The sequence below is a fragment of the Eleutherodactylus coqui genome, chromosome 2, assembly GCF_035609145.1.
Source record: "Eleutherodactylus coqui strain aEleCoq1 chromosome 2, aEleCoq1.hap1, whole genome shotgun sequence".
In the NCBI taxonomy this organism is placed as follows: domain Eukaryota; kingdom Metazoa; phylum Chordata; class Amphibia; order Anura; family Eleutherodactylidae; genus Eleutherodactylus; species Eleutherodactylus coqui.
In genome coordinates this window covers 103,591,345-103,619,022 of record NC_089838.1, presented here as the reverse complement: position 1 = coordinate 103,619,022, position 27,678 = coordinate 103,591,345, and the positions used below count along the sequence as shown (strand labels likewise).

General features: G+C 44.1%; 1 protein-coding gene across 1 annotated transcript; it reads left to right on the top strand.

The window, feature by feature from the left end:
* Nucleotides 1-121: 121 nt before the first annotated feature.
* Nucleotides 122-27,614, top strand: CREBRF (CREB3 regulatory factor). The gene is made up of 10 exons (XM_066591278.1): nucleotides 122-415; nucleotides 11,379-11,564; nucleotides 12,507-12,632; nucleotides 13,694-14,798; nucleotides 17,024-17,218; nucleotides 18,469-18,658; nucleotides 22,421-22,494; nucleotides 22,608-22,730; nucleotides 25,057-25,166; nucleotides 25,534-27,614. The coding sequence occupies exons 2-10, from the start codon at nucleotides 11,457-11,459 to the stop codon at nucleotides 25,552-25,554; spliced, it is 2,052 nt and encodes a 683-aa protein (XP_066447375.1). The 5' UTR covers nucleotides 122-415; nucleotides 11,379-11,456; the 3' UTR covers nucleotides 25,555-27,614.
* The last annotated feature ends 64 nt before the right edge of the window (nucleotides 27,615-27,678 follow it).

Genomic DNA, 27,678 nt, shown 5'->3' with positions numbered 1-27,678 from the left:
ATGCTGCAGGATGTCACCCGGCACATGACGTGTAGCCACGCGGCCGCCCGTCCTCCCCTCTCCGTGCAGCGGACTAGGAGGGGCGGCTGCTGGGACCTGCCACTACTCGGGGCTCCGCTGCCCTCTCTTCCTGCTCAGGACTCATCTCCACTTACCCGCCTCCTCCCCCTCCTTATATTTCCACCCCGACAGCCGGACCGCTGATTGGTCAGACTTGGGTACCAAGCAGCCAGGATTGGCTAGCTGTCTGGTCACGTGGGCGGGGAGTCACGCGCTTTCCGGGAACCCGTCAGGAAGGAAATAAACAAAACAAAGCAGAAAGCATGGAGACCGTCCGGAGGGATGAGCGGCGACAGCGGCGGCAGAGGGGCGGCTGACACGGCACGGAACACGGCCTGAGCGACCTTGGTGACGGGTGAGGACACGGGGGGCGAAGGAGGGTGGTGCCAGTTCCCTGCACGGTGGCACCAGCGCCCACTTGTTAGTGTGCAGGGCATGTGGCAGCGGAGTGCCCTGGCTCATACCTGGAGCAGGGCTGCATGCAGGCAGGTGTAGGGGGCGTGGTGCACCATTCACAGAAAGCCGTGCGTCCCCCCCATTCAGGGCTGTGATGACCTCCACACTGGGGGACGGTGTACATGGGATCGCGGACGGGCACCGACGGCTCCCGGCGGGCCTGTTGTTGACGGGCTGGCAGCGCAGGGGGTGTGTTGCTGGGTAAAGGGCTCTGCATGTCCAGGGGGTGTGCGCGCAGGGCGGGGCCTGCCTTTACATAACTGTCTACCTCCGCTGCTCCTGCTCCCGGCCTCACGTTACTGTGATGTGGGGGAGGAGGCGGCACAGCGGCGTCCCCGCTCCCTCCGCCCCCCACATTGAATGGAGCAGGAGATTGTTTATGTGTCGGCGCACAGCAGCTTTGCTGTAAGGAAGAGGGCGGGAGCGAGAGTGAGTGACGCTGCTTCTGACCATTCACAGCCTGAGCTACAAAGCTGCTGGCCAATCAGCTGCGGCGTTGTGTCTGACGCTGGGTTAGGCTGTGTGTTAGTGGAGCTGAGGCCATGTTGGCTGTGTACACCAGAAAGGGGTGTGTATGCAGGCTGCTTGTTATGTTGTGTCCTGTGCAGCAGTCATGTGCACTGCTTCTCTTCACCCTCACTGCCCACTCCTCGTGTATTATGTGCCCAGTCCGCACTGCCAAACTTCTCTAATGGGCATCCTGAGTCACACTGTGTGCTACTTGCCATTTTCAGGGTAAGGGCACGTCCACATATGCGGGAAGCGCACACGAAAAACGTGTGTTACTAAATCCTATGCGCAGTATGTTTTTGATATGAAAAAACCTATTTTTCACTGTAAACTTTTTTTTTTTTTTCTTAAAGGGGTATTCCAGACAAAATACTGTCCTCAGGATAGGTCATCAATAGTTGATTGGCTGGGGTCTGCCACTCGGTGTGCCTGCTGTCAGTGCTGCTACACAGGGGTCAGAGTGGGAGCAGCTGCTGCGACCCCCTCTGTAGTGGCCGGCACTTGCAGCTCCCATTTCTACTGGTAAGTCCCCAGCCTGCAGTTACAATCACTGGCCACTGCACAGGTCGGAGCAGCGTCTTCCGCTCAGACCCCTGTGTGTAGCGGTGCTCCTGCTCAGCTGATTGGCTGGGATCCCAGGCGGAGGACTCGGATCAATCAACCTATCCTGAGAAAACACTGTTAATAAAGTTTTAAAGTTCAATGCTTTTTTTTTTTTCCCATTAAGGAATTTGATCCCAAAAACGTATAGGAACTTGCAGCCATACGCCTTCCATCCCACATAAAACCACACAAACACAGACGTCTCCTTTGTAAACTTAGTCATGTGTTGTTTTTGTTTCCTCCACTTGTGGTATACGCAGTTCGTCTCCGTGATGTGAGTGATAAAGCGTAAGTACATGCCTGCGTTTTGCCGTGGACACCAATTCCGCAATTGGTATCCTCCCGTGTGAGCTTGGCCTTTCACGTGTGACGGTGTGGATGGGCCCTGGAAGACGAGGCTGCTGCCAGCTGGCGTCACTAGTTGCCAGTAACATTGTAACTTCTCGGCCTTTATATTTTGGATAAATATTTTGCTTTAACTTACTATTTATTTTTTTGTTGTGGGACAAGCCTCTTCAGGCCCGGTGTCCACGGGCAGAACTGAATTGCAGAATCCGCAGCTTAAGCTGCCAGTAGAGAAACATGACATCCGCACTGGAATTAAAGCATGCAGATTTGTTTTGCGGACCTTTTGGTCTGGAAGACAAATGGCAGCATGCTCCACTTCAGTGCAGATCCTGCACGGACGGCTTACATTGAAGTCAATGGAAGTCGAATGATCCGCGGCCCGTCTGCAATTCAATTGCGGACAGGCCTTGGATTCTGCAGGAAAGCAGGAGTTAAAAAAAAAAAAAATTGTACTGCGCTGGCGTGTCAGCACGCATCCGCACATCAGAAAAGAGTAGACCCCCGGATAGGACGCAGAAGATCCAGGCAGGTAACGCAGGGTCCTCAGCCGCGGGCAGAGTCAGATTCCGCTTCAGGCTCCTGCATGTAGAATGCGATCAGCCCGTGGACATGAGGCCGCAGGCCGCTCTCAGACGGAGTAAGTTGCCGCACGTAAGCATGTAGCAAGTAAGCAATGACGTGTACTTATAATGTGCCGATACACTATCTGATGTGTGTGTGCGCAGAATATGCACCTTGATAGTGCATACTGTATTTTTTGCGCATGTATTTCCTACGCTGTGTTAGGCACAGTTAGTCTGTGGGAGATTGGTACTATGTATTACGCGTGCAATACGCAGTACCCGTGCGCTCGTGTGAGAGAGGCCTTGGGGTAAATACTAGAATGAGTGTAATAAATGTGGTTTTTATTTTACATTTTGACCATTCTTGAACCAAATTGAAAACTATCGTGCTGGGAAAATGTGTACATGTGCAGCCCCTATAGTGGGTAAGAATGGTTCTCATAGTATATAGGGTTAGTCTCAATGCCAAGGCTACATTCACACAAGCGGGAATCTTGTGCGTTTGAATGGAATTGTACACAAGTGGGTTTTTTTTTCTCTGTAAGGCCTCACAGCCGTGCTGTATGGTAAATAAATCGCTGCATATCCTATTTTTTTGCATCCCTTGAAACGCACCGCCATTGTTTTCAGTGGGTCATTCAAACACGTGCCATGCCGAGCGGTTTTGCATGGAAAAAAACACCTCCCATCCACGGGTAAAACGCCCGTTGGCGAGCGTGATCTGGAGCTGGCCTGTGTGGATGTAGCTTAGGAAGCGTGATTATATCGTGCATGGGCCCTGGTAGCTGTCCAAGCTGTATATACAGAGCCTGTATGGACTGACTTGTAGGCCATCGCTGTGCCTTTGTGAGGCGCAGTAGTCTCTCCTAAAAACGATGGCCTCATTTGTCCTGTCTAGCACTAAGACAGTTCTTGTTGCCCATAGCAACCAATCAGAGGACAACATTCATTTTTCAAACTGCCGTGGTAAAATGAAAGCTGCGCTGTGGTTGGTTGCTATAGGCAACAGGCCCAGCCTTACTGCTAGGCCCTTCGGATAAATGAGGCCCAGCGCTTCTAGAGATTCATGGTGGACCACGGTTAGTTTAAAGAGGTTGTCTGAGGTAAAATCTTTACAAATGGGTCCCCCATGGCAGAATATAACAAAGGAGCTGATCCTCAATGCTGCCTGCATGTCCCTCACCGATGGCGCCAGGTCTCCACATTTTGTTTACAGGCTGCTGTTGGTCGGTGATGTCATGTAAACCTGTCGCCAGTGGCAGAGCCCAGCCTGTGTATGAGATGGCTCCGGCTGACTGCAGCCTGTAAACAGCACAGCAAAGACCTGAAGCCATCGGTGGGGGACACGCAGGTGCCACGGGGACCCACGAAAAGAAGTTATATCCTATCACAGGTTGGTGGCATAACAATTGTAGGCATACGGAGGTTCAGAAAAGGCTAGTGGCCACGTGTGGCCTGCTGGACGAGGCTCGTCATGGCGCTGGCTACAATGTGGCTGCCTACGTGGGTCCTGATTTTTGAATCTTGCGGATTACAAGAGTCATTCTCTGGAAGCATTTCTCTCTGTAAAGCAAGTCTGGTAGTTGGGATATGTGTCCATGTTTGTGGACATTATACAACAAGGCCTTAGGCAGCCATACTTCACTGGGCATCCTACAGGAGTTCTGTGTACATTGCGGTATATTCTCGTATGAATGTACCTGTGCGCTGCTCTGGCCATCTTCCATGTCAGTCACATGTGCTTTTTTTTTATGTGGCATCTTTGGGGCATATTCATCATGATTCAGCCTATAGAGCAGGCTACTGCAATAATGAAGCGTGGCATCATGCCACTATGCTAATTTACATAATGCAGCTGCAATGCAAACTGAATGGTGGCAGTACACAGATAGTATAGTGGCACTTGGTGGTCTGCGCCGGAAATGTAGCATGCCACCCTCCAAGGATCTACACCTAGTAGCATGCCACCCTCTACATCTGTAGTTCACCTTTCCACCTGTCTGGAGGTTTTCGCCAAGGCTGGTGGCACACCACCTTATTTCGGCCATGTTTTTACGTTTATAATACGGACGCGTGTCCCAGCTTGACCAGGGGTGTTTTAGAGATCGTTCACCCAATCGTATTTGCGCGTGTAAATACGTAGTGATTAGAACCCATTGATCTCAATGGTTAGTTCACAGGAGTGTATTTTGTCACGTGATGTGCGAACGCATGAAAGAATACGTGGCATGACCTATCTTGGAGCGTATTTGCAAATCGACAAGAGTCCATTTAAATCAATGGTTGTGCTTAAATATGCATGACGTGCAGAAAACCGAAGTATTCGCTACACATATATGCAAAATCAATGGGATTTTTTTTTTTTTTTTTGCGCATATTTTTTCATCGTACATTTGTGCACAATGATACATGCCGGAGCTGGCAAAATACACGGTTGTAGCGGATTTTGGTTGCACATACGCACGGTGTATTTGTGCGGCCTAAATCCGCTTACGCTCGTATGAACAAGCCCTTAACCTGAACTCCAAGCATCATAGAAACTTTTGGAGGTTCGGCCAGAACATGCGGTCAAAAAAACGGTGGTGTGCTACTGGCCTAAGGATGCTTTTAATACATCTGTAACTCCTTTTTTGCGGCGCTGCTGTATTGGGTGACGGTTGCCCTCCCATTCATTTCCTCATTTATGGAGATGCAGAACTTTTCAACCCAACCAATCTGAAGCTCTACTTTGTCAGCTCTCCTGGCATAACTGTCTTGGTAAATAACTGGCATTCCCCATAAATACATTGCTGCTTTGAAATCTAGGCTGTGCGTACCTGTGTTATTTTGCTTGAAATATGTGAATAGGTGGTTTCCATTCCCTTTATCAAAGAGGCATGCTTATAGGCCTATTTACACAGAGCGATGATCGCTCAAAAAGCGCTAAAAAGTGATAGTTTGAGTGATCATCATTGCATCTAAATGTGCGCCCATCGTACACTTTTCATACACTACTAGATGATCGTTAAATTAACGCCACCCTAAAAATCGGCGTTCAGCCTTATCAGGAGTTCTCCACGGGTAATGCTGATAGTATTGTTTCCCATCTGAGAAAAAAGGAGCTGAAAGCAGCTAAGAGCCCTCCGGCTATTAACTGCATTCAGCTAAAGGCTTTATTTGCATGCTAATAAGCTATTAAGTAACTACTTAATAGTTTATGCAAAATGATCGTTCAAAGCTGTCACTCAAACTGTCGTTTGAGCGATCATCGCTCCGTGTAAATGGGCCTTAACTGACGCCGGCTAATCAGTGTGAAACTTTGTAGAAGCCAGCTTCTGACAAAAGGAATGAGAACATTCGATTGGCAATTAATTTATAGATTTCCATGAGGAATAATAGAGGAACGGCACAATGCGGAGTTCTTAGAAAAGATGTCCTAGAATTACTGTTTTAAGGCCCATTTACACGGCACGATGATCGCTCAAACAACAGTTGGAGTGACAGCTTTGAGCAATCATTTTGCATAAACTATTTTAGTAGCTACTTAATAGCTTATTAGCAGGCAAATGAAGCCTTTAGCTGAATGCAGTTAATAGCCGGAGGGCTCTAATCTGCTTTCAGCTCCTTTTGTTCTCCGACGGGAAGCAATGCTATCAGCACTACCCGTGGAAAATTCAGCGTGCGGTCCTGATAAGACTGCACAACGATTTTTAGGCTAGCTTGAATTTAACGATCCGCTAGCAGTACACGGAAAGTGTATGATGGGCGCACGCTTAGACACACCGATTATCGCTCAAACGATCGCTTTTTAGCGATTTTTGAGCGATCATCGCTCCGTGTAAATTGGCCTTAATGGGGGATGTATTTTCTGAAGCAGACATGAGGGTAGCTGATAGGTCTTTTTTAATAAAGGAAGAAAATTGAGCAACAAGGTCTTGTCTCATGACTTGAAGTTGCCTCACAAAATTGGCAGCCTAGCTCCTTAGGCCACATTCAGATGTCCGACTGAGAGTTGTGGCTAAGGTTCTCATATGCAACCCATATTGGACATCCCTTCCTTGTACCACCTGATGTGTGGGAGAATGGACATTGCATGTCCTACTCTCGTCTGTGAATAGGAAATACTGTGATTTTTCTCATTTTCCCACCTTCCCTCCCCCACCTTCTTCACGGACCATCAGTCCATGGGAAAATCACTGGTCTAAAAAGTCCCATTGATTCTAATGGGGCTGAGTTCTGTACACAGTTAAAATCTTGGACAGAACTCTGATCTTAAACCCACCCGTATGAATGGGCCTTATTCAAAAATAAATACATTTTTGTTTATCATTCAAACTTTCATTCTCCTGGGTTAAAATGTGAGGCTGGGGTCACACAGGGCGGTTTTGCTGCGGTTTTGCCGCGGATTGCCGTTGCATATCCGCACTGCGGCAAAACCGCTGCGTTTGCAGTGCAATGCAGCACAAATGAGATTTGCCAAAAAGCTGTTCTCACAGGACGGATTTTTTCCGCACAGCCACAGGGCGGAAATGCAACTGCAGCGCGGTTTTAAAAGATGCAGCATGTTCATTCTTTGGTCTTTTCCGCAGCGCTTTTTTGTCCATAGACCCCTATGGACGCAGCCTAAACCGCGACGAATACGCGGCAAAAAGCGCAGCAAAATCCGCAAGCCCAAATTAACCTTTGAAGCGGTTTTGCCGCAGAAGCAGTTCTTCTGCGGCAAAACCGCAACTGAAAAGCCGCGGCAAAACCGCAGCAAATCTGCCCTGTGTGAACCCAGCCTAAGAAGTGACCAGATTTGTTTCTATGAGGAATGCTAAAACTCAAAAAGACAACTGCTTTCGATATGCCCTATGTCAGCAGGACTGAACCTGTGGCCCACGATGCCAATAATTGTGGCCCATAACCATCAGGATTCAAACATCCTTTTCTGTGTGTGGCTGCTTGTAGTTTTCATGCTAGAGGAGAGGAATCAGGAAGGGTATCATCTTTTTACCTAGGAGGTGAGTGAGGAGACTTATAAGGCCATACAAGCTCCTCTGGGAAATATATGTAAACAAGGAAGATGGAACAATACCTCTGCAGCGCCACCTACTGAATGGCAGCATTTCTGCAAATCAAAATCTTTATAGCAATGATTGGTTTTCTGGCTTGTGGTGAATTCACATACAACTGTTTTGTGGGTAGTAGGTTTCTGGCACACAGCTTAGAGGCAGGGATGAGCAAGTACTAATGGTCACTGTGCCCATCTGTGGGTCCTCCATATATGAGGAGAATAGTGATCCTTGAACACTGTTTGGCACTACTGAAAGAAGTATATGCATTATAGAGTTGACTATCTATCCATATGTGTCCAGGAAGGGTATCGTGTTTCCTTAAGGAGAGCACCTAGAAGGTGTGAGGAGTCTCATGAGGCCATCCATGCTCCTCTGGTATATATGCAAATGAAATAGATGGAACAATACCTCTGCAGCGCCACCTATGGGAAGGCAGCATTCCTGCAAGTCATTGTTAGAATTTTTAAACAAGTCTTGTAACAATGACTGGGAATTATGAACCAAATCCAGAATAACCATACACAGCTGTTTCGGGGATTGCACATAAGTGTGCGGTAGGTTTTTGGTTTGGCTAGTGAGAGGCCTATAGACGTGGTTCAGAAAGGGTATCCTCTCTCCTGCACACTGGCGATTGCGATATCGCTGCATTTTTTAAAATTTGAATGTCAATAGGACTTTCTAATGTTAAAAGCGAATCACACAAAAATCGCAAACTTGCAATTTTTGTGCGATGCGTTTTTAACATTACGAAGTCCTATTCACACTTGCATTAAAAAAGCAGCGATATCGCGATCGCCTGTGTGCAGGAGCCCTAAAGGGAAGCTCCCACTAGTGTAATTTCATCACGTGCACGTAATATGCTGTGAATGAAGTCCATGGAAGTACATCGATTGTCATTGATCCACTCACACTAGTGCTTTATGGAGTACAATACTCGCATAAAAAAAGAATGCAGCATGTTCTATTGTAAGCATTATACACGCTAATGGAGCCCTACTGTTCTCTATGGGCATGTAATAAACGCTGTACGTACGTAATTACATTGTGTGTGCGCAGCGTTTGTACGCAACGTCGCTAAATGACAGAGTGGGGGGGGGGGGGAAGCAACAAGTCAGATTGCGCATGACACAGTTTGAGAGATACGCTGTCATGCGCAGTGATAAATCGTTGCCCCAAGCAGCAATATGCCTGCACACAGCGTATAATGCTGCGTTATATGCATACGCTTGTCTGAGCTGGCCTTAAGGAGAGTACCTAAAAGGTGTATGAGGAGACTTATAAGGCCATCCATGCTCCCCTGGGAAATATGTCATAAGATTTGTTTAAAAAGTCTAACATTGACTTGTAGGCATGCTGCCTTCCAATAGGTGGCGCTGCAGAGGTATATCCATAGTTGTGAAATGCTTGGCTGTTACTACATCACCCATAATCTACAGTGGAGAGAGCCATATTCATACATGATCTCCTCCTCTCTGGTGCTGACTGGGGAGAAGGAGACCCCATTCTCGCTGTCACTGCAGGTCTGTCTTCTAAGACTCCCATCTATCAGGCATTTATACCAAGTAGTTTCCATGCGTCATACATAACACAGAAGGTGATATCACTATACGTTTCATTGAGGGCGTGGCTTAACGTGATAACATGGCCCTTGGAGAGAAAAAAGTTTGTGCACTCCGACCCTGTTCGGACGCCTCAACTTCCCCGCTCTGGCGGGATTGGCTCAACCACTTGGTACATGGTCAGCTATTACTTTGAACGGCAAACCTGTAATCTGGCCTGATGAATCTTCCCTTGGCTCAATGTGAATTGTATCGGACAGCACATGGACACCAGTCTGTGTGCTGTCCAATTTACACAGACAGCACATTGACATGCGTTGGTGTGTCCTATTTCTCATCCCTGATATGGACAGCAATAGGTCCATTGGTCCATGGGAAAGATGTCAATGTGCACGTCCTCATAGTCCTATAATGGGACAGTGTGCTCTCTGTGGATTACCAGATCGGCTTCATTGTAGACAATAGAAAAAAAAAGTCCAAATGAAAGTCCCTTTATGAAGATTAGAAGATATGTCTGAAAAATCAATCTGCTAAACACTAAAGTTCATTGTTACCATACAGGGCTTTCTTGTAATGTGAACAAAGGTGTCAGATGCCCTTTAATCCCTTGGCAACATGCACTGTATATTCCCAGTGCCGATACTAGGTCAGGAGCAATTCACAGCAAATCTGCACCATTCAGTGCAAATTTTCTGCTGTGCATTTTCTATATTGGATCCGCAATATGTGAACTACCCTAAGAAAATAAAGCTGTGCTGGGATTTGTTGGTGTGTACAATAAAGGCAGTTTTCATTTTAGGGCATTGTGGCAAGTTGGGGGTCACTCGCCTGCAGATCGCTGACCTCTCAGACAGGAAAATGGCACACCACACATGTAGAAATGCTTCATGAGATGTGGATTCTCTTTAAGACAGCATACACAAACACAGTCCATGTGCAATCCTGGGTTCACCATCCACTGGGTCACCATCGGTACCCCACCCAGGATGTCTAGAGGTTGTCTTACAGATGTGCGACTGACCCAAAACTGGACCGCTTGGATCAGGCTCCCAGTTCCTGACACAGCATCTCCACCGCTTCCAGTGGTCCGCACTGGACCTCAGGCTTTCAGCCCTTCCAGCTCATCTGAGCTGTAACTTCCCCCTTGCTTTTGGCAGGAACTGGCTTTTATCTAGCACCAGAAGTCCTGTCTGCAGCTCTCTACAGGCCCTTCTGTGTACTGCACTGCTACAGCATATATACAAGTAGCTGGAAAATCTGTGGCAAAATTCAAAGCATTTCTGCGTTCGATACCATGTCCATGTCTGCACCATTTGTGTGGATTTGGACTAGGAATCATTTGCATATCCACAGCTAACTATAACATTGAATCTTTTGCGCTGGCAGCGCAGCCCAGCAGCCGCTAATGAGCGCACACCAATAACAGATTTTAACTAGGTTTTTGCAGCAAATTTTGGTGCGAATTTCTGCTGCAGAAAATCTGCAACATTTCCGCTACGTGTGAACGTACCCTTAAATGGGTTGGCCAGTGACCGTATAATGTGCATCGGATTCTGGTGTGGATCCTCTGCTAATTTAACCCTTTAAATAGGAGAGTTAGAGTCTGTGGATCCACACCACAATCTGCATCCAATGGTGCTGATTTTATATGTGTTTGTAACGGCAATACTGCGCATTTCGCGGCACGAATTCTGCAGCGGAGTTAGCATTTACAGTACATTTTCAGCACTGCAGGTCGGGTTTTTAGCATCATCATTTATGCTGCTCATTTTCACCACAAATTTCACTCCTTAGTCAAATCCACAGTGATTCTGCAATCAAGATCCGCATCATTTGGTACGGATGAACTGCTGTAGAAAATCGGCAGCAAATCTTCGTGCGAACACGCCCTCGGAGGGAGGGCGCAGACACGTAGCTGATTTGCTGTTTTGGTGCAGATCTGCAGCACATTTCAAGTCTTCAATTTGAAATCAACGGAAAGAGGGAAAAATGTATCACAGATCCGCTCTAACATCTGACAAAATCCACACCAAATCAGCTACGTGTGAAAACCCCCTCTAACTTGTTTTGATGTTTACGTGTTTCGACTGATGCATGTTTTGGTGTTATGGTGTTACTAAGAACAATATTACATAAGCTATATATATATATAATTTATTTATTTATTTAAGTACTTTCGAGTCTCACCGCACCAAAGAATGTCTCCGAGTTGAAATAGTTACCTTGGTCATTTTGTGTCTCAGGATCTGCGTGTGAAGCGGGCTCTGCATGAAGTGCCTGTGATCCCTCATCCTCTCTCGGAAATAGCAACTCTTCAATGTATGTATACTTTTCTTGAAACTAAAAAGGAGAAGCCGGTTAGAAGGTCACCGGAGAAGAACACACATTTAGGACTGTGCCTGGAGGATCTTGACTTTGAAATGCCTCAGGTGAGTTTTTATTGCTTTATACACTTGTAAGAAGTTTGGCAATACTTCAAGTGCAATCGTCTTGTAAGTCGGAGTCTGTAAAGTTGTTTCTCTGCTGATCATGTGTTGGGGTTGTATTCATGTTTGAACTGTGACATTTTCTGAAAATCACAGCAAAAAGTGACAACTGCAATATCTAAAGACAAAGGAAGCTGTGAGCATAGACTGTTTATGTTTATTGAGGAAGGAAACATGACAGCCTGGTTTAATGAATTATTAATTATATCGGACAATAAATAACTAGGTTGCGATTACTTTTCCACTCTGGATGCAGTTATTATTTTTTCAAATCTATGCAGTTTCATCATACAAGGAAGTTCTGGGTACTGAAATAATGACTCTGTAGAGGGCACAATGCCAAAAAAATCTCACAATGACATCACATGACCCAACTGACAATAAGGAAGCCAGGACTTTTCAGATAGAAATGAATAACCAACAAAGTTTAATATTAGAGGTACCCAATGTTGAAGGGCCACTCTAGTTAGAAAGAGAAAGGAAAAAATAAATAAATAAAATAAAAAAAAAATATATATATATATATATTTTTTATTTATTTGTCTAACTAGAAAGAAAATATATATATTCTTTCTAACCAGAGTGGCCCTTCAACATTGGGTAACTGCACCAGATAAGGCAGGGTGCTATTGACCTCCTATTAGAGTAGTGTAGAATAGGATATTTAGTTATATAATTTGCCTCTCCCGTAGTTTGTCACATTTTATCAGAACCCCTGGAGCAGTGCTATGCATTGCATGTGACAGCAGCTGCTCTGAGTTGAAGCTCAACTCTCTGGAAAATGAAACATTTGTAGCACTCTGTTTTGTTGTTTGTACTTTTGTATTTTTTGTTGTTTTTTGCTTGTATTATTGACCCTGCGTATTCCTTATATTTCTCTTTTAGCCAAGTGTTAGTGGAATGGATCCTCCTTTTGGGGACGCTTTTCACAGTCCATTGTTTGCTGAGCAGAGTTTAATGAGCACAGAACTTCTGGCCAGTAGTTCAGACCCAGACTTCATGTATGAATTGGTAAGCTAGTCACCATGAATTCAGTCTTTTGAGTATGAAAGCAATCTTAGATATGCAGAGTTAGGCCTCCGGCATACTAGCATAATTTGTTAATTCACTGGCAGCAGTCTATGAGGCTATGTAGATTAATGTATTTTCCATCGGTCTGCACGAAAAGAGTCAACAACACATGTTCTATTCCTGTCTGTACCATGGACAAGAAATAGGACATACAAATGCATGTCTCTGCGCTGTGTCTGTGTGAACTGGAAAGTGCACAGACGTGTCCAGGTGCTCTTCGATACAAGTTGTGCCAGAGCCTCTTGGTGCAACTCGCACATACGGTAAGTGTGCAGCCAGCCTAGATGTGTAAATTAAATTTCCTCTACATAACAAAGATGATTGAATTACATTTAGTTTGCATTTATGGAGTTTGCATAGGCATCATCAGTGGACCAATTATTCCTGTTCCTTAGACCTCCTTCCCACGGACAGATTTCCGCCGCGTAATTCGTGGCGGAAATCCGCTGCGTTGCCCGCAGCTATTAGGTTCTATTGAACCTAATAGCTCAGTGCTCACAGTGCGGAATTCCGCACCGTGAAATCTCCCGTCCTCACCCGCGGCATGCTCTATTTGCTGCGGGTGTACGCGCGGACGGCTTCCATTGCAGTCTGTGGAAGCCGTCCGTTCACGCTATCTTCTGCTGTAGCACAGCAGAAGATAGCGTGAAATCGCCTCTCCGCCTACCGCCGGCGTGTCACGTGGAAGCGTCATGCGGGACCCAGGACGCCGGATCCGCAGGTAAGTATGGGGTCTCTGGGGGGCACTGTGACGGGCTCCGCCGCGGAATTTCCGCGGCGGAGCCCGTCACGGCTGTGTGCAGCCGGTCTCAAAGTATTGGATCACCGTTAAGTGACCTGACCTTGTCTGTTATAGACCGGCAGAACTTGTAGGGAGATGTAGTTTTATAACATATGGTGTGCTACAGCTTGCTTACTACTAGTTTAGAAAGCTTTTATTTAGAAATACTCCACTGGATCAACCATATTCTTGTAAATTGATTTCTAATGTTTTTCCGCAGGATCGAGAGTTGGGGTACCAGCAAAGCCCAACAGATAACTTTCTAATGCTGGAAGACTGCAAAGATTTGGAATCCTTGGACACTTTTGCTGACATCCTGGGAAATAGTTCATCCATATCTTCTCACTGGGAGCAGTGGGACACCTATTGTGAGGATCTAACCAAGTATACAAAGCTTACAAGTTATGATATATGGGGCACCAAGGAGGTAGATTATCTTGGGTTGGATGACTTTTCAAGTCCCTATCAGGATGAGGAGGTTATCAGTAAAACACCTACACTTGCTCAGCTTAACAGTGAGGATTCCCAGTCGGTGGTCGACTCCCTTTGTTACACAGAAGGTCTGTTAGGAGCTAAAGCTACATTTCTTTCTGGAAAGAAACTCTCATCAGGAAGGGTTACTGCTCCAGTCAGCGCATCCAAGACTCTCCCAACTGATGTGTCATCCGCTGACTGCTCCCTAAAAGCTGCCAAGGCAGCTGCAAGTACTCAGATGGCGGCAAAGACTAATATGTCCTGTGAGGAGAAGATCAATATTCATGTTGAATGCAAGGACTATGTGAAAAAAGCCAAGGTAAAGATCAGCACGGTACTTCCTTCCCGACCGTCAAGCACAGTGGTTGCACTAGACGCAGCCAAAGAGAACACATGTTTTTGTGGAGCTATGGCCATAAAGCAGGAAAGGACAATTGGTGAGACTTCATTAGGCCGGAAAAGCTGTGCCATCTTGCCTTTCAGAGAGACTCAAAAGCTATTTTGCCCACCTCAGAATGTGGTGACAGTTGGTGCCGTGGAAGGGAATGTTACTGTATTAGCTTCTGTGTCTGACCCCTCACAAAAGAAGGAAGAGCACAACTACTCGCTTTTTGTCTCTGAGGGACTTACAGAATCTGTTAAGAGTGAACCAGATGAAGAAGAGGAAGAGGAGGAGGAGGTTGATTTGGATGAAGAAGATCATGATGAGGGTTTTGGTAGTGAGCATGAGCTGTCTGAAAATGAAGAAGAAGAAGAGGAGGAGGAGGAGGAAGAGGAGGAAGAAGAGGAGGAGGAGGAAGAAGACTTTGAGGATGATAAAGATGATATTAGTGACACCTTTTCTGAACCAGGTAATAGTTTGAATACATAAAAATGGAGTGTTCTATTTGACTAATAAGATTTCTGCTGCAAAATTAAAGGTCATGCCATGTACAGATTTTGAAGGACAATTTACTTATTTTGTTTATTTAAATGCATGTATCTTGGGCTGACGATCATTTTTATAATAGAGTTGAATTTAAAATCTTGCGGCTTCTACCGATCGCTATATGTGGACAAGACTAAGTTAGTGTGATTCTTTATTTGATGCTCACTACCTTTTAGTATTGAACATCGTACAAAATTCTTACAAATTATTTAATGGCCATTACCAACTGTTAAATATCCTGGAAACCAGGTGAGTAGCTGTAGGAGATGTAGGGGTGGCAGTCGCACCTTACATTGGTGCCTGAGGGGGCCATGGGAAAAGAAAGCAGTCTGATTCAAGGAGTTGTCTGGAACATTTCTTTTTGTTTTTTGTTTTTTTATCCAATTTGTTTTATATAAATTTTTTTTGACTGGCAAATCATACATTAGGTAGCAGGAATATGGCAGTAACACCTAGTATTTGACAATATCACCAAAACGGAGTACAGCGTGTTATATTCTTGAATGCTTGCATTGTCCATTTGTCTGTAACATGGAACATTTTTAATTTTTAAACTTTTTTAAAATTTTTATTAGATAATCAGGGGGGTCTACCAGTCAGCACCATTCTCAACATGGAGAGTGCAGAAAGCGCATCTCGCTGAGCATTATGCAGCATCCCGGGTTGGTATTGCAAGCGCAGCTCAGTGAGAGCTGCACTGCAGTACCAACCCGGGCCGTTGCGTTATGGTCAGTACTTTCTGATGACTGCTGTGATAGCAGCCCCGGGGTTCCGAGCGGCGGGTTCTCACCGATCTATAGGTGATCAATCAGTGATCAACAGAAAAATGTTTAAAAAGCCCTGGAATACTGCTTTAAGCAATAATGTAGCAGCATGGTTTCCTTTATCCCAGCTCAGTTGCATTATTGGCAGCGGTCATGTGACCCCAGTCTGACTACCCGTACAGAGCTTGCTCTCCTGTGTAGACAGAATGTCATTCTCTCCTGCGTGTGGAGGAATGTCTGAACTTCAGGATTACAACAGCATCTATCAGACCCTTTCCCACCAAGTTCTGCCCTTTCTGTTCCTCTGTATATCCCCTTTCTATTCTATCTATTTTTACATGGGCTATTAGCTGAAAAGATTATTATTATTTATGAGTGAGAAATCACTCATTAATCGTTTCAATTCAGCTTACTGAAACGGGGCAACTAATCCGTGACTTCTCACTCAGTATAAACAGGCACTCATTCCCCTTTTGAGCAACTGCCTGTTCACTGTGAATGGAGACAGGCAGCTAAAAGAGATCTCTGGCGCACTCCGCCTCCATCTACTGATTGACTATCGCTCCTGTGTGAAAACACAGGAGCGCTAATCATCCTATGTAACCGTACCCTAAAGGACCAGTAGAGCAGTGATATAGTAGTCTTGTCCCTACAATGACTAGCTGCAGACTTGTACCATTCTTCTGACTTCCTGCCTATACTATCTGTGTGTGCAGAATCCACTGTTCTTCTATGAGGTCTCCCTGCCTCCTGATTGTAAGAACAGGGTGAAGCTGCATCACATATAATACACTGGAGACGCCGCAGTTTAAGTAAGGGAAGTTTTATAAAGAACGCAAGTGTTAATAATCTATCACTTGCTGCCTTTAACAGGAATCGGTAGAACAAGTGCAGTGTGATGCGACTCCATCCTCTCTGGCTCTGAAAAGCCTTTTTTAATGTTAAAAATTCGAATTTTGTTTTTCTCTTTTTTTTTTTTTTAAACAATTCTGCAATTTTCCTTCACCCCCTTCAGAGGGTTTCTGGGTGCCGTAAACGATGCCTGCGATCTCCTTCTGGTCGGGTCTGTCCAGTGACAGAGGAAGCCGCCTCCCTCTATCAGGCCACTTAAATGCCACTGTAAGAACTGACAGCAGTAAATGAAGTGGTAACTGCCAGGATCCGAGTTCTCTCTGATCCCAGCAGTTGTGAACTGCTGTCAGCTGTCAGACTGCTGTCACCTGCCGCATATAGAGTGGGCTCTGCTCAATACAGTGACACTCGGCATCCGCCACATACAGCGGACATGGAGAATGGGTTCACTGTGCCTGTGAGAGGTGACCACTAACCGTTACCTGCTGTTTGGGTGCATTTCCTACTTGTAACATAGTTTCTTTTATTTTAGGCTACGAAAATGATTCAGTCGACGATTTAAAAGGGATAACCGCTGTGTCGTCAAGAAAGCGAGGAAAGCGGCGGTACTTTTGGGAATACAGTGAACAGCTAATGCCGTCTCAACAAGAAGGAATGCTGAGACCATCGGAGTGGAATAGAGACACTCTGCCCAGTAATATGTATCAGAAAAATGGCTTGCATCATGGTAGGTCATTTGTTTTTCAGTAGTTCATGAATTCAACTTTCAGCTCTAGTTTAGCCGTAACATGCTGGGTTATGCTGGTGGAATTTGCTTCCAAAGCCAGATTTTCAAACTCTTCATCAAGGAGTGATTTTCTGACAGTAGTGACAACTTTGGAGGAAAGATTTATTCTTTACTTTGAACTGGAAAAATTTGTGGGGGTTCCAAAAATTGTCGCATAATCACTGTTGAAACGAATGAATCTCCCTCAAATCCCTAAAGAGGTATTCTCATTTTTAGACCTTTATGGCATTTTCTGTAAATAGGTGGGAATTCGAGCACGCTCGTTTAAGGCTGATTCTCTCTCTCTCTCTGTCTCTGTCTCAGTCTCTCTCGAAATTAGCAGTAAGAATTTCTAGCCATAATTTGGTCATTTATTTCTTTGTAAGTAAAAAAGACATTAATTTTTCTGTTTTGTTGCGTGGGCCATTTTTGCAAGTGGATGATTTGTCATATTAGATGTCACCTAGAGATATGCTGGCAGTGTCTCTGCTGAGGCAGCCCTTTTAAAGGCCCATTTATACCAGCAGATGATTGCTAAAAGATCGCTCAAACAACAGTTTGACTGACGACTTCGAGCGATCATTTTGCATAAACTATTAAGTAGCTACTCAGCTACTTAAGAGCAATTAACCCTTTCCAATCCACTGTCTGACCTCTGAAGACATTATGATTTAAGGCTGTACAGCTCCGATGTTGGAAGACGTCCGTCGGGGTTCTCTTACTGTATATTGCCAGCCTCTCTGCTGTCAGAGCCTATCCAACGTGTCGCCTCATGCAGTACTGGCTTTAGCCAGCAGATAGCGCCGTTGCATAACAGCAGAAAAAGGGTAAGCCCCCTAGGAAAACCAGGATACAAATTGGTTTGGAAAGGGTTAAGTGTGGAAATGAAGCCTTCCTTGAATGCAGTTAATAGTTGGAGGGATCTTATCTGCACTCGAATCCTCCACGGGGAAACAATACTATCAGCGCACCCCCCCCCCCCATGAAGAACTACTGATAAGGCTGAAGGACGATTTTTAGGTTGGCCTGAATTTAAAGATCAGCTAGCAGTGCCCGAAAAGTGGACGATGGGCACCCATTTAGACACAACAACTATTGCTAAAACGACCTGCTAATTACTGAATCAGATTTTATTTGTGTTCTTTGTTTATGTTACTTATTTATTGACTAGTACGCTAGCATTGAAGTGATCTTGTCTGTGGTGTTTATAGGCAAATACACTGTGAAGAAGTCTCGCAGAACAGATGTAGAAGACTTAACTCCCAATCCCAAAAAACTTCTACAGATTGGAGGAGAGTTGCGTAAACTGAACAAAGTGATCAGTGACCTGACGCCTGTATCTGAGCTTCCTGTAAATGCCAGGCCTCGCTCTCGGAAAGAAAAAAACAAACTGGCTTCCAGGTAACTTACCCCATATTGTACGGTGACTGATTGCTTCAAATTAAGAAATGCCTCATAAGAAACCATTCTGACGATACAAAGCTAATATAAGTGCAAAGGTAAAGTTTTAAAAAACATTGAGGGAAATTTATTAACGCCGACATTCAAACGCTGGTCTTAATATTTCTCCCGGCACACAATACACCTAATGCGTGTGGTTACCTTTTCATACAAGTGATGTTAAAAAACACTTAAAAATGTAATTGCTCAAACCAACAGAAAAAATATGACACATGAGTGTATATTACAGATAAGTGACTTCCCTGATGAAGCGGCATCTTTAGCGGCGATGCACATGGGGATCCTCTCCTGCACTGGGTTATGTATTACTATTTCAGCTTCTTGCTGAGAAGTGCCTGTGCTTTTATAGTCCAGAGGCAGGGGGAAATCTGACAGTTCCAGACACCCCTGACCGCTGCCTTAATGATCCGTTAGTGCGCTGATAATGCGCGCTGCCTGATCATTGGGAGAGCTTTGCAGCCATACATTACTGAGGCTGCTCAGTACTCCCTCTCCTTGCCCGGTCAGTGCAGGACAGGAGCAAGTCCTGTCCAGCAGATAAGGCTATAATGGATCACTCACATCTCCCCTGGGGTGCAGATCCTTCTTTTCTGTGGGTACATGGGGACAGGAAAAAGATCAAAGGTCTTGCTGTAGCAACAGGACCTTTTGATGTTGTCATAACGATGGGACCAGGAAGAAGTTACTGGGGGTAATGTATTACTACTACACTTATATGTGGGGATATTAATGTTAATTAAATCAGTATTTAGCAGGATAGCTGCAGGTGTGCCTGTGTGTGCGCGCATGCAGCAGTGCTGTGTATGTGCACAGTGTGAACTTATGTGCTTGTGCCATTGTTTGAACAGACACACTGGGTTTTATTGGAGCTGATTGTTAACTATTAACTCCCTTTTCTATACTAGAACACCAAAGTGAATGATGGTAGCCCTTCCACTTCATTAGGCTCCCGTAGGGCATAATTCATTTAGCAAATCTGCAGATCAATTTTCCCATAGGAAATCATTGACTATCCGGGGTTAATTTAAAAGCCACGGATGTGATCTATTTCTATTTCCAGTTTCCATGCGGGGGGGAAAAAAAACGCAGCATGCTCCATTTTAACGTGGATCACACGCAGATGGGCCCATTGATCTCTATGGGTGCTGGACATCCGCAGTGCATCTGCGTGTGAAAATCTGCGCTCTCCCGCAAATCAAGAAAATACAATTTAAAGATCTTCTGCTACGGAAATCCGCATTAAATATCCGCGCAGGCCGTATTCTGCCTGTGGACATGAGGCCATAGACCTTTAACTCCTTGACTACACAGGATGTAAGTTTACATCCTGGATGCACAGTACTTAATGCAGTAGGCCTTAAACTTGCATCCTGTGCATGGATGCAAAATCCTTCTTTTATTTTTATTTGTCACATTCCAGGAGCCATAACTTTTCTATTTCTCTGTCGACGTAACAATTAGGGGGTTTGTTTTTGTGGCATAAAGGCCCATTTAGACACAACGATTATCGCTCAAAAGATGTCTTTTGAGCGATAATTGTGTCATTTACAGCGCAAGGTGGTCGCTTAAACGTTGAGCGATCAACTTGCGCTCTGAGCAGAGGATGCAGCAGACAAGCAGGGCCGCTTGCCTTCTGCATCCAGCTGTTCCCAGTTCGGAGTGCCTGGCTGTTATACAGCCGAGCGCTGTGAGCAGAGGATGCAGGAAAATAGCGGGGTGTCCCCGCTTCTCTCCTGCATTCAGGTGTTTCCTGCTCCGAGCACCCCGGCTGTTATACAGCCTGACGCTCAGAGGGGAGGATGCAGAAGACAAGCAGGGCGTCCCTGCTTGTCTTCTGCATCCACCTGTTCCCCGCTCAGAGCACTCAGCTGCTATACAGCCGAGCTCTCCGAGCGGAGAATGCAGAAGACAAGCGGAGTGGCCCCGCTTGTCTTCTGCATCCAGCTGTTCTCTGCTTGGAGCGCCCTTATGTTATACAGCTTAGCACTCTGAGCAGGGTATGGAGAACAGAGCTGGACAGCTCTGTTCTTCATACCCCGCCTGTTATCAGGGACGGAATACAGCTGAAACAATAGTATTAGCTGTATCCTGCTGTAAATTCCTGATGACGCTCATCGTTATCCTTCAGCACGAGCGACAGCATAACGAAAACTGCACAAGGTCAGGGCAGTTACACACAACGATTATCGCTCAAAAGACGGCTTTTGAGCGATAATCATTGTGTCTAAATGGGCCTTAAGTTTTTTTCAATGGCCCCGATTTGACAGTAGTGTATCTTTTTAACTTTCAACTCTTTCTATGAGGGAATGGGGAGAAAAACTAGCAGTTTGCATTATACATTTTGCACCATTCACAGAGAATCTTGTGTTCTCTGTTTTAGTATGATTACAGTAATACCAAATGTGAATATACTTCTATATTGCAGTAGATTATGCCTGTCAGCCGAATGCAGACAGCTAGCCATGACAATTCATTAATATGTCCCAATTCTATTGCATAGCTCTGATGGGGGGTGACAGTACCTTTGTCGAACCTCTTAGGTGCCAGTTTCAGCTAGCTCCTGTAGTGGTCGTGGGGGCACAGATCCTTTGCCCGTGCCATCACTCTGTACACGTATAGCATTGTGCAGCCCAAAGTTAGGATTTAGTTATAATTTATATGATTTAGTGTTGAGGGGTTAATGACATAGTGACCGATTCCCTCTTCATCTAACAAAATGACTTCACTGCATTATGGCAGCTTAGCTATGATCAGCAACTAGGGATGTGTCAGTCAATCAACTTTGTTGACTGTTTCCAACGATAACCATCAGAAATCTAAGCGTACTGTGCATCACCATACAGGCTACAATTAAGGATCCGTGCAAGATCAAGTTACTCTGCTTTTTATATAAACTGTAAAATAGTGTTTAAGGGGGATTGTATTCTTTGGTTTAAGAGTTTAGGCGTTTTATCCAGAAAAGACCTTTACCACGTACCCCACAGGATAGGTGATGGGGGACCCCACTAATCACTAGGACAGGGACCCAGCGTCCCCTGCTCCTCCTCGCTGGGTGATTGAGCGTGCCTGCTTTTCTGTTCGTAGTCTGTAGAACTGACGCAAACAGCCGAGTGGTACTGTGGTGAGGAGCAGCGAGGGACCTCAGGGACCCATTTCTAATGACTTGAGGTAGACCCCATTGGCCATTCATTTCTTACCTATTAAGTAGATAGGTGATGAATGTGCCGTTTTTTGTTTTTTTTTTGTGAAAACTTCTTTAAGAGCAATTACGGGCAACTGTTATCCCCTGTAAATACAGGATCCAACAGCGCAAGTGAGGGAGAATTGCCCACTTGTTAGTCACTTGGTTTTTACATAGTCACTTGGTCTTTAGATGAGCGATTGGCCCGTGTCACTCATCTTTGAACGCACGCCTGTTTACTCTGAATGGAGGCCGGAAGAGATCTTCGTCATGCTCTGCCTGCATTCATTGTGTGAAAGTACAGGAACAATAATCCTTGGGACGTCTGTCGATGACATCAGTCTTTGTAGCGCCACCCTTTGTAAGCTTTACTAGGGCGGTGTGCTTGTATCTGTCTTCTTGAATGTACGCTATGCTGGGATAGTGCAGACCATTCTTCTCTCACATCTCTTATCCCTTGAATGAATTTGTGATAAGACTGGAGAATTTTCTTGACAGATTTGCTTATCTCTATAATGCAGAGCCTGCCGACTAAAGAAAAAGGCACAATACGAAGCTAATAAAGTAAAGCTGTGGGGCCTGAATACAGAATACGGTAAGTTCTTAATAGTGTTGTATGGCATATTGAGATTGTGAATAATCTGTGCTGATGTTGATAACACAATCGGTACTCTCTCACATAATATTTCAATATACTCCATTTTACAGATAATTTGCTGTTTGTGATTAATTCAATCAAGCAGGAGATTATGACTCGTATGCAAATACCATGGGAGGAATGGTCAGCAAGTATGGAGCAGAAACTGGATAACCTTATTAAGGATACACTTGGTATGTGTCTGTTTTTACATTTCGCCCAGTAGTCATTGGTCCAGTTGGCACAAAACACATGCATTGACTCCAACATCACAGCCCCAGGATAGATGGAGGAGGACACAATAAGTGAGTGTAGAAGTGCTCATATGGTAGTGTAGTGGTAGGTGGTTTATTGCAGATTGGAGACTTTTCTGAAGAGGTGGCTTTCAGGTTGGTTCCAAAAGTTTCAAAGAATCTTACAGTAGAGAATTTAAGAGGCACTCGAGATGTAGTTGAGACGATTATGTGAAGCCCAGACAAGAAGAGCCAAGGAGGAGGTATTGTGAGGACTGGAGAGTACTTGTTGGGACGTATCAGGAGATGAGGTCAGAGGTATAGAGGGGGACAGGTTGTAGACAGCCTTGTATGTAATTAGTATCTTGAACTGAATTCTCTGAATATTGGGTAGCCATTGAAGGAATGGGGAGAGGCAGAAGAGTAATGAGGGAAAGGTAGATTATTCAGGCAGCTGAGTTGGGAATGGATTGGAGGGGCGCAAGAGTCTTATATGGTAGGCCGCAGAGAAGGTTGTTGAAATAGTGTAGAAAGGACATGAGGGTGTTCACTAGCATTAAAGTTGACTTCCTCTCAGAACTTCCACCTAATGTGTCCATTGCTGGTGGTCACATCCGCAGTAGCTCAGTCCCAGTGTCTGGATCCTCTTGAACACAGACGGCGAAGTGATTCCTGTTATTATGTAGGCTAGACAGTAATAGATCTGCAAACTAGAAGCTGCTGCTTCTTACCAGCACTGGACACATTAGGAGAAGGTTCTGAGAAGGGAATAAAAGGGACACCAGGGAAACCCATAACAGCAATGGAGCATTTACTAAAATTTTATTCCAGTGTAAAAATTGTTTTCCGTGATTGGACGCTGAAATGTAGTATTTAATCGTAGAGCAACCCCTTTAACCCCTTCAGTGGCAGGTTTATTATTACCATGTCATGCCTCACAGGGCAGTTTCTTTTAAATGAGTCAACAATGCAATTTAACCACTTAAGTGACGCATTTTTAAGTTATTTACAAGTCATTGTTTTATTAGCAACTTAAATTCTATGTTTTTTTCCGAACTTGGGAGTGTAATGTTTTAAAAAATATTTAGTATAGTTTAGGAGATATGTTGCTACAACCGCCAGCCCTATTGAAAGCAATGGGATGCAGGCAACCCCAGCAGGGATTTTTTTTTGGGGGAAGAGCTTAAAATATAAGCCCTTCCCTGAAAATCATCCTTAGCTTGTGTAAAAATTATATATACTCACTGCCGGGGTCCAGTGGGTCTTGCTGCTTGGCTTTCCCAGCTAGCTTATGTAAAAAAAAAAAAATGTATACTCACCTCTCCAAATGGTACCCCCACAAATCCTCCCTAAAAAGTGTAAAAATATAAAAATGTGTTTAAAAAAAAATTATATATTATACATACATACATACACTCCCCTCTCTGTCACTGTCTGGGTCCAGCGGGTCTTGCCGCTTATCTCCCTGCACTGCTCTGAAGATCTTTCAGCCAGCAGGGATTTAAAATCCCCGCTTGCTGAAAGCGCTGTGTCTGATTGGCTGAGCCCTCAGCCAATCACATGCAGCGCTCGGACATTCATTGAGTACAGAGCCAGTATGCAAAGAGGCAAGGCCCACCGGACGCTGACAGCGGTAGAAAGGTGAGTGTGTATATATATTTTTTTTTTATACATGTTTGGGATGATTTTCGGGGAAGGGCTTATATTTCAAGTCGTCGTCCCCCCCCCCCCCCCTCCCCCCTCCACACTGAAAATCATCACTGCTGGGAGTCTCCTCATCACTGAACTCTGTGACAGCACTGTCAGTGTTCAGCGATGAGGGAACTCTACGCGGGGGTAAAGGAATCCTCTGCAGTGGATAACTCATCGCCGATTGATTTCAATGGGGCCCGAGCCGCTCTCGCGCGTCGCATGGCATGCATTGGAGACATATTTAAATTGTTTTTTCCCGAATGCATGCCTAACGACCGAGTCAGGCAAGGGGTTAATCGCACAGGTATTTGAAAGCACTGTACTACTTTGACAGTTGGTATTATGGCAGGGAAATCTCCGGGGCTTGCTGCGCTGAGTATGCAGTAAAAACCCCGGAAGATTTCAGATGACAGCTCAGTGCTCTGCACATTTTAGCACTAGAGCTGTCCGCGGAAATCTTCCAGGGTTTAACTGCACAGTCAGTGCAGCAAGCCCTGGAGATTTTCCGCTCGTGCCACTAAAGGGGTTAAGCAACCATAATAGGTTTTATAATAAAACTCCATGTAATATTAAAATGATTTTTCAACTTTTTCAGGTTCATCAGTAGCAGGCCAGACATCTGAATTTGTAAATCAGGTTTTGGAAAAAACTTCAGAAGGAGATCCCACTGGTGGCTTAGTGGGACTCCGTATACCCACTTCAAAGGTGTGACGCCCTCTCTCCACAAGCAGTGCTGATGCGTCATTATCCCACGTCTTCTCCCAAGTCTGCACTAAAACGCCATTCAATTTTGCATGTATATCCTCTCATCATCTGTTAGGATTCTATTTAGCAGGTTTGTTGGGTGGAATAAGCAAACTGACATGCTGACAAGTGCGAGTACCCATTGCATGGAACTCTGTGTTATCACAATGTCTGGTTGTTAGTGGCTATTTGTTCATAGAGTACTATTGGCAGCAATTCTATCATTGCCATAGAGTTTATATATTCAATTTAAATGTGCAAAAACAAATAGGCAACATGTATTTGTAGTGTTTGTCTTAGTCAGAAACAGAATTTTCTTTCATTCTAGGTTCACATAGTTTTGAGCTAATGCCAAAATTAGCTGGAATAAGCTTCAGACACAAGTGATAACAAGCCACTATCTGAAATGGGAGTTAAAGACCCGATTCCTGTTCTAAATGTAGAACTTGGATACAGGTTCACTGCACGAAATGATGCAGTAGAAGTGCAAACGTCAAAAAGTGGCTTTCTATAAAATGTGTATTTGCTGATAAAATAACATTGCGATAGCTGATAGTTTGTCGCAAGTGGAACTATGATCTTAAAAGACTTATCTTTGTGCCTTGTTATTTGCGGAGTGAAAAAGACTCTTCTACAGCTTAAAGCCGTTAAGGATTTTTTGTATGCTTTAAAAGTTATAAGATATTTTAAACCTTGTAGTGTAGTGGCCTAAGATGCATAGTTTGGTGCGTATTTATCGGGTTAAGCCTAAATGTTAAAGAAAAAAAAATCCTTGTGACTTCCTCTTTTTTTTTCCGAATGTACATAGGAACATGTTGAAAATGTAGATATGTGCCACAGAGTCTGTGAATTGTAATAGAAACATAAAAAAAGGTTAAAAAAACAAAAAAATAAAAAGCAACAAAAGAGTAAAAAAAAAAAAAACTGAAAAGGGTGGCTCTTGAACTTAAAGCCGCACTTTTTTTTTTTCCTTAATTGTTCTTTTTCTTCTCTTTGGTACTTCTACTTGGAAAAGAGAGAAACAAAAAATTGCACATTACTTTGATTGTTTTCTTTTTGTTTTGTACCAAAGAAAAACACATTGAGGTGGCAGACTGCCAGTCAAAGTAAAGATTTGCACAGCTTATAAGATACTGTAATGAATGTAAAAAAAAAATAAAAATATAAATATATATAAATATAAAACTGAGGTCAGCGGAATTCTGGGATAGGTAGGGAATTTATTAAACTGTGAATTTTTTTTTTATTTTTTTTTTTCGTAGTGGTCCAATTTTACAAGTATCAAAACCTATATTTGGAGGGTGCATTCACAGTCTTGTGTCTACATTCAAGAGATTTCCCTTTGTAGATAAACAAAGACTATTATTTTTTATGAAGATACTGAATTTTCAGATTTTTTGGGAGGATAGGTGGAGCTGCTACATTTCATTTATCTAGTTCAACTTCCAGAATCTGATCTTTCCCATCCTAGCCAGGTGGAATGAAACTTGTAGGCCCATTGGCATTGTAAAACAAAATAAATATATATATAGAATATAAATATATCTATTTTTGCTATTGTAACTCGCACCTGAATATATATTAATCTTCAGACCTGAAAGGTAAAGAGAGAGAGAGAAATTTAGATATTGTAATATTTGCCAATATTTTCTTCTTAATGTTCCTGATCGTTCAGAGCATGACCTGAAATGACAGATTAAAACGTTTTAAGATGTTAAAAAAATAAAAAATATAAAAAAATAGATTTTATATTTTTGTACTAGTACTGCAGGAATTGCTTCTTTGGATGTTTAGGGACTTGAATTTCTTTCATGTTTGTAAATGTGTATTTTTGTTTTCTCCTGCATGTAGTAGTTCTGCAGATGCATGGAGTGTAGTCATGCTCCTTCCTTGCTCTAGAAAGTTACAGCAAGGGGAATGGTTCATTAAACATTGTAAAACAAGAAACCCCTTGAAGTCAGTGAGTTTAAGTGGAGGTGCGTTGTGGCTCCGCCATGATCCGTCTGTAGTTGGCTCGCTAGCTTTTAGCAGATTTCTTCATTTTGGATCAATCTCTGCTCTTTTATGGAAGAGGCAGTGCTTGCGTCTCCATTTCCAATCCATGTTCTCAATAGTGTTGTTGAATGCTGTTCCCGTTGATCCATACACCTTGTTGAAGTTTATGCCATAAAGGTTGAATTTAATGATTGTTGTGGATTATGCTTTTGTTTTCTTTTACGTGATGTCCTGTGGTAGTTGTAATGCCAAAAAAAAAGAGAGATGGCTCCCTAAGATGTGCCTTACGTATTTTGTAAAATTGGGGGTTGATTCTGTTTAAGGTCTAAACAAAAGTCTTAAGCACTTAACAAGATGTGTGATGCAGAAGGATTCGTTACATTTTTCCTTTTTAATTTCATTCACCTTGCAAACACCAAGGCTATAGAATACAGGTGTGATATGACAACACTAGTATCGATACGGTAAAACTGTAGTA

Coding starts and splice junctions, on each gene's coding strand:
- CREBRF (XM_066591278.1), top strand. CDS start 11,457: ATGTATACTTTTCTTGAAACTAAAAAGGAGAAGCCGGTTAGAAGGTCA. Junction 14,799..17,023: donor TGACACCTTTTCTGAACCAG/GTAATAGTTTGA, acceptor CTTTTATTTTAG/GCTACGAAAATGATTCAGTC. Junction 22,495..22,607: donor GGGCCTGAATACAGAATACG/GTAAGTTCTTAA, acceptor TCCATTTTACAG/ATAATTTGCTGTTTGTGATT.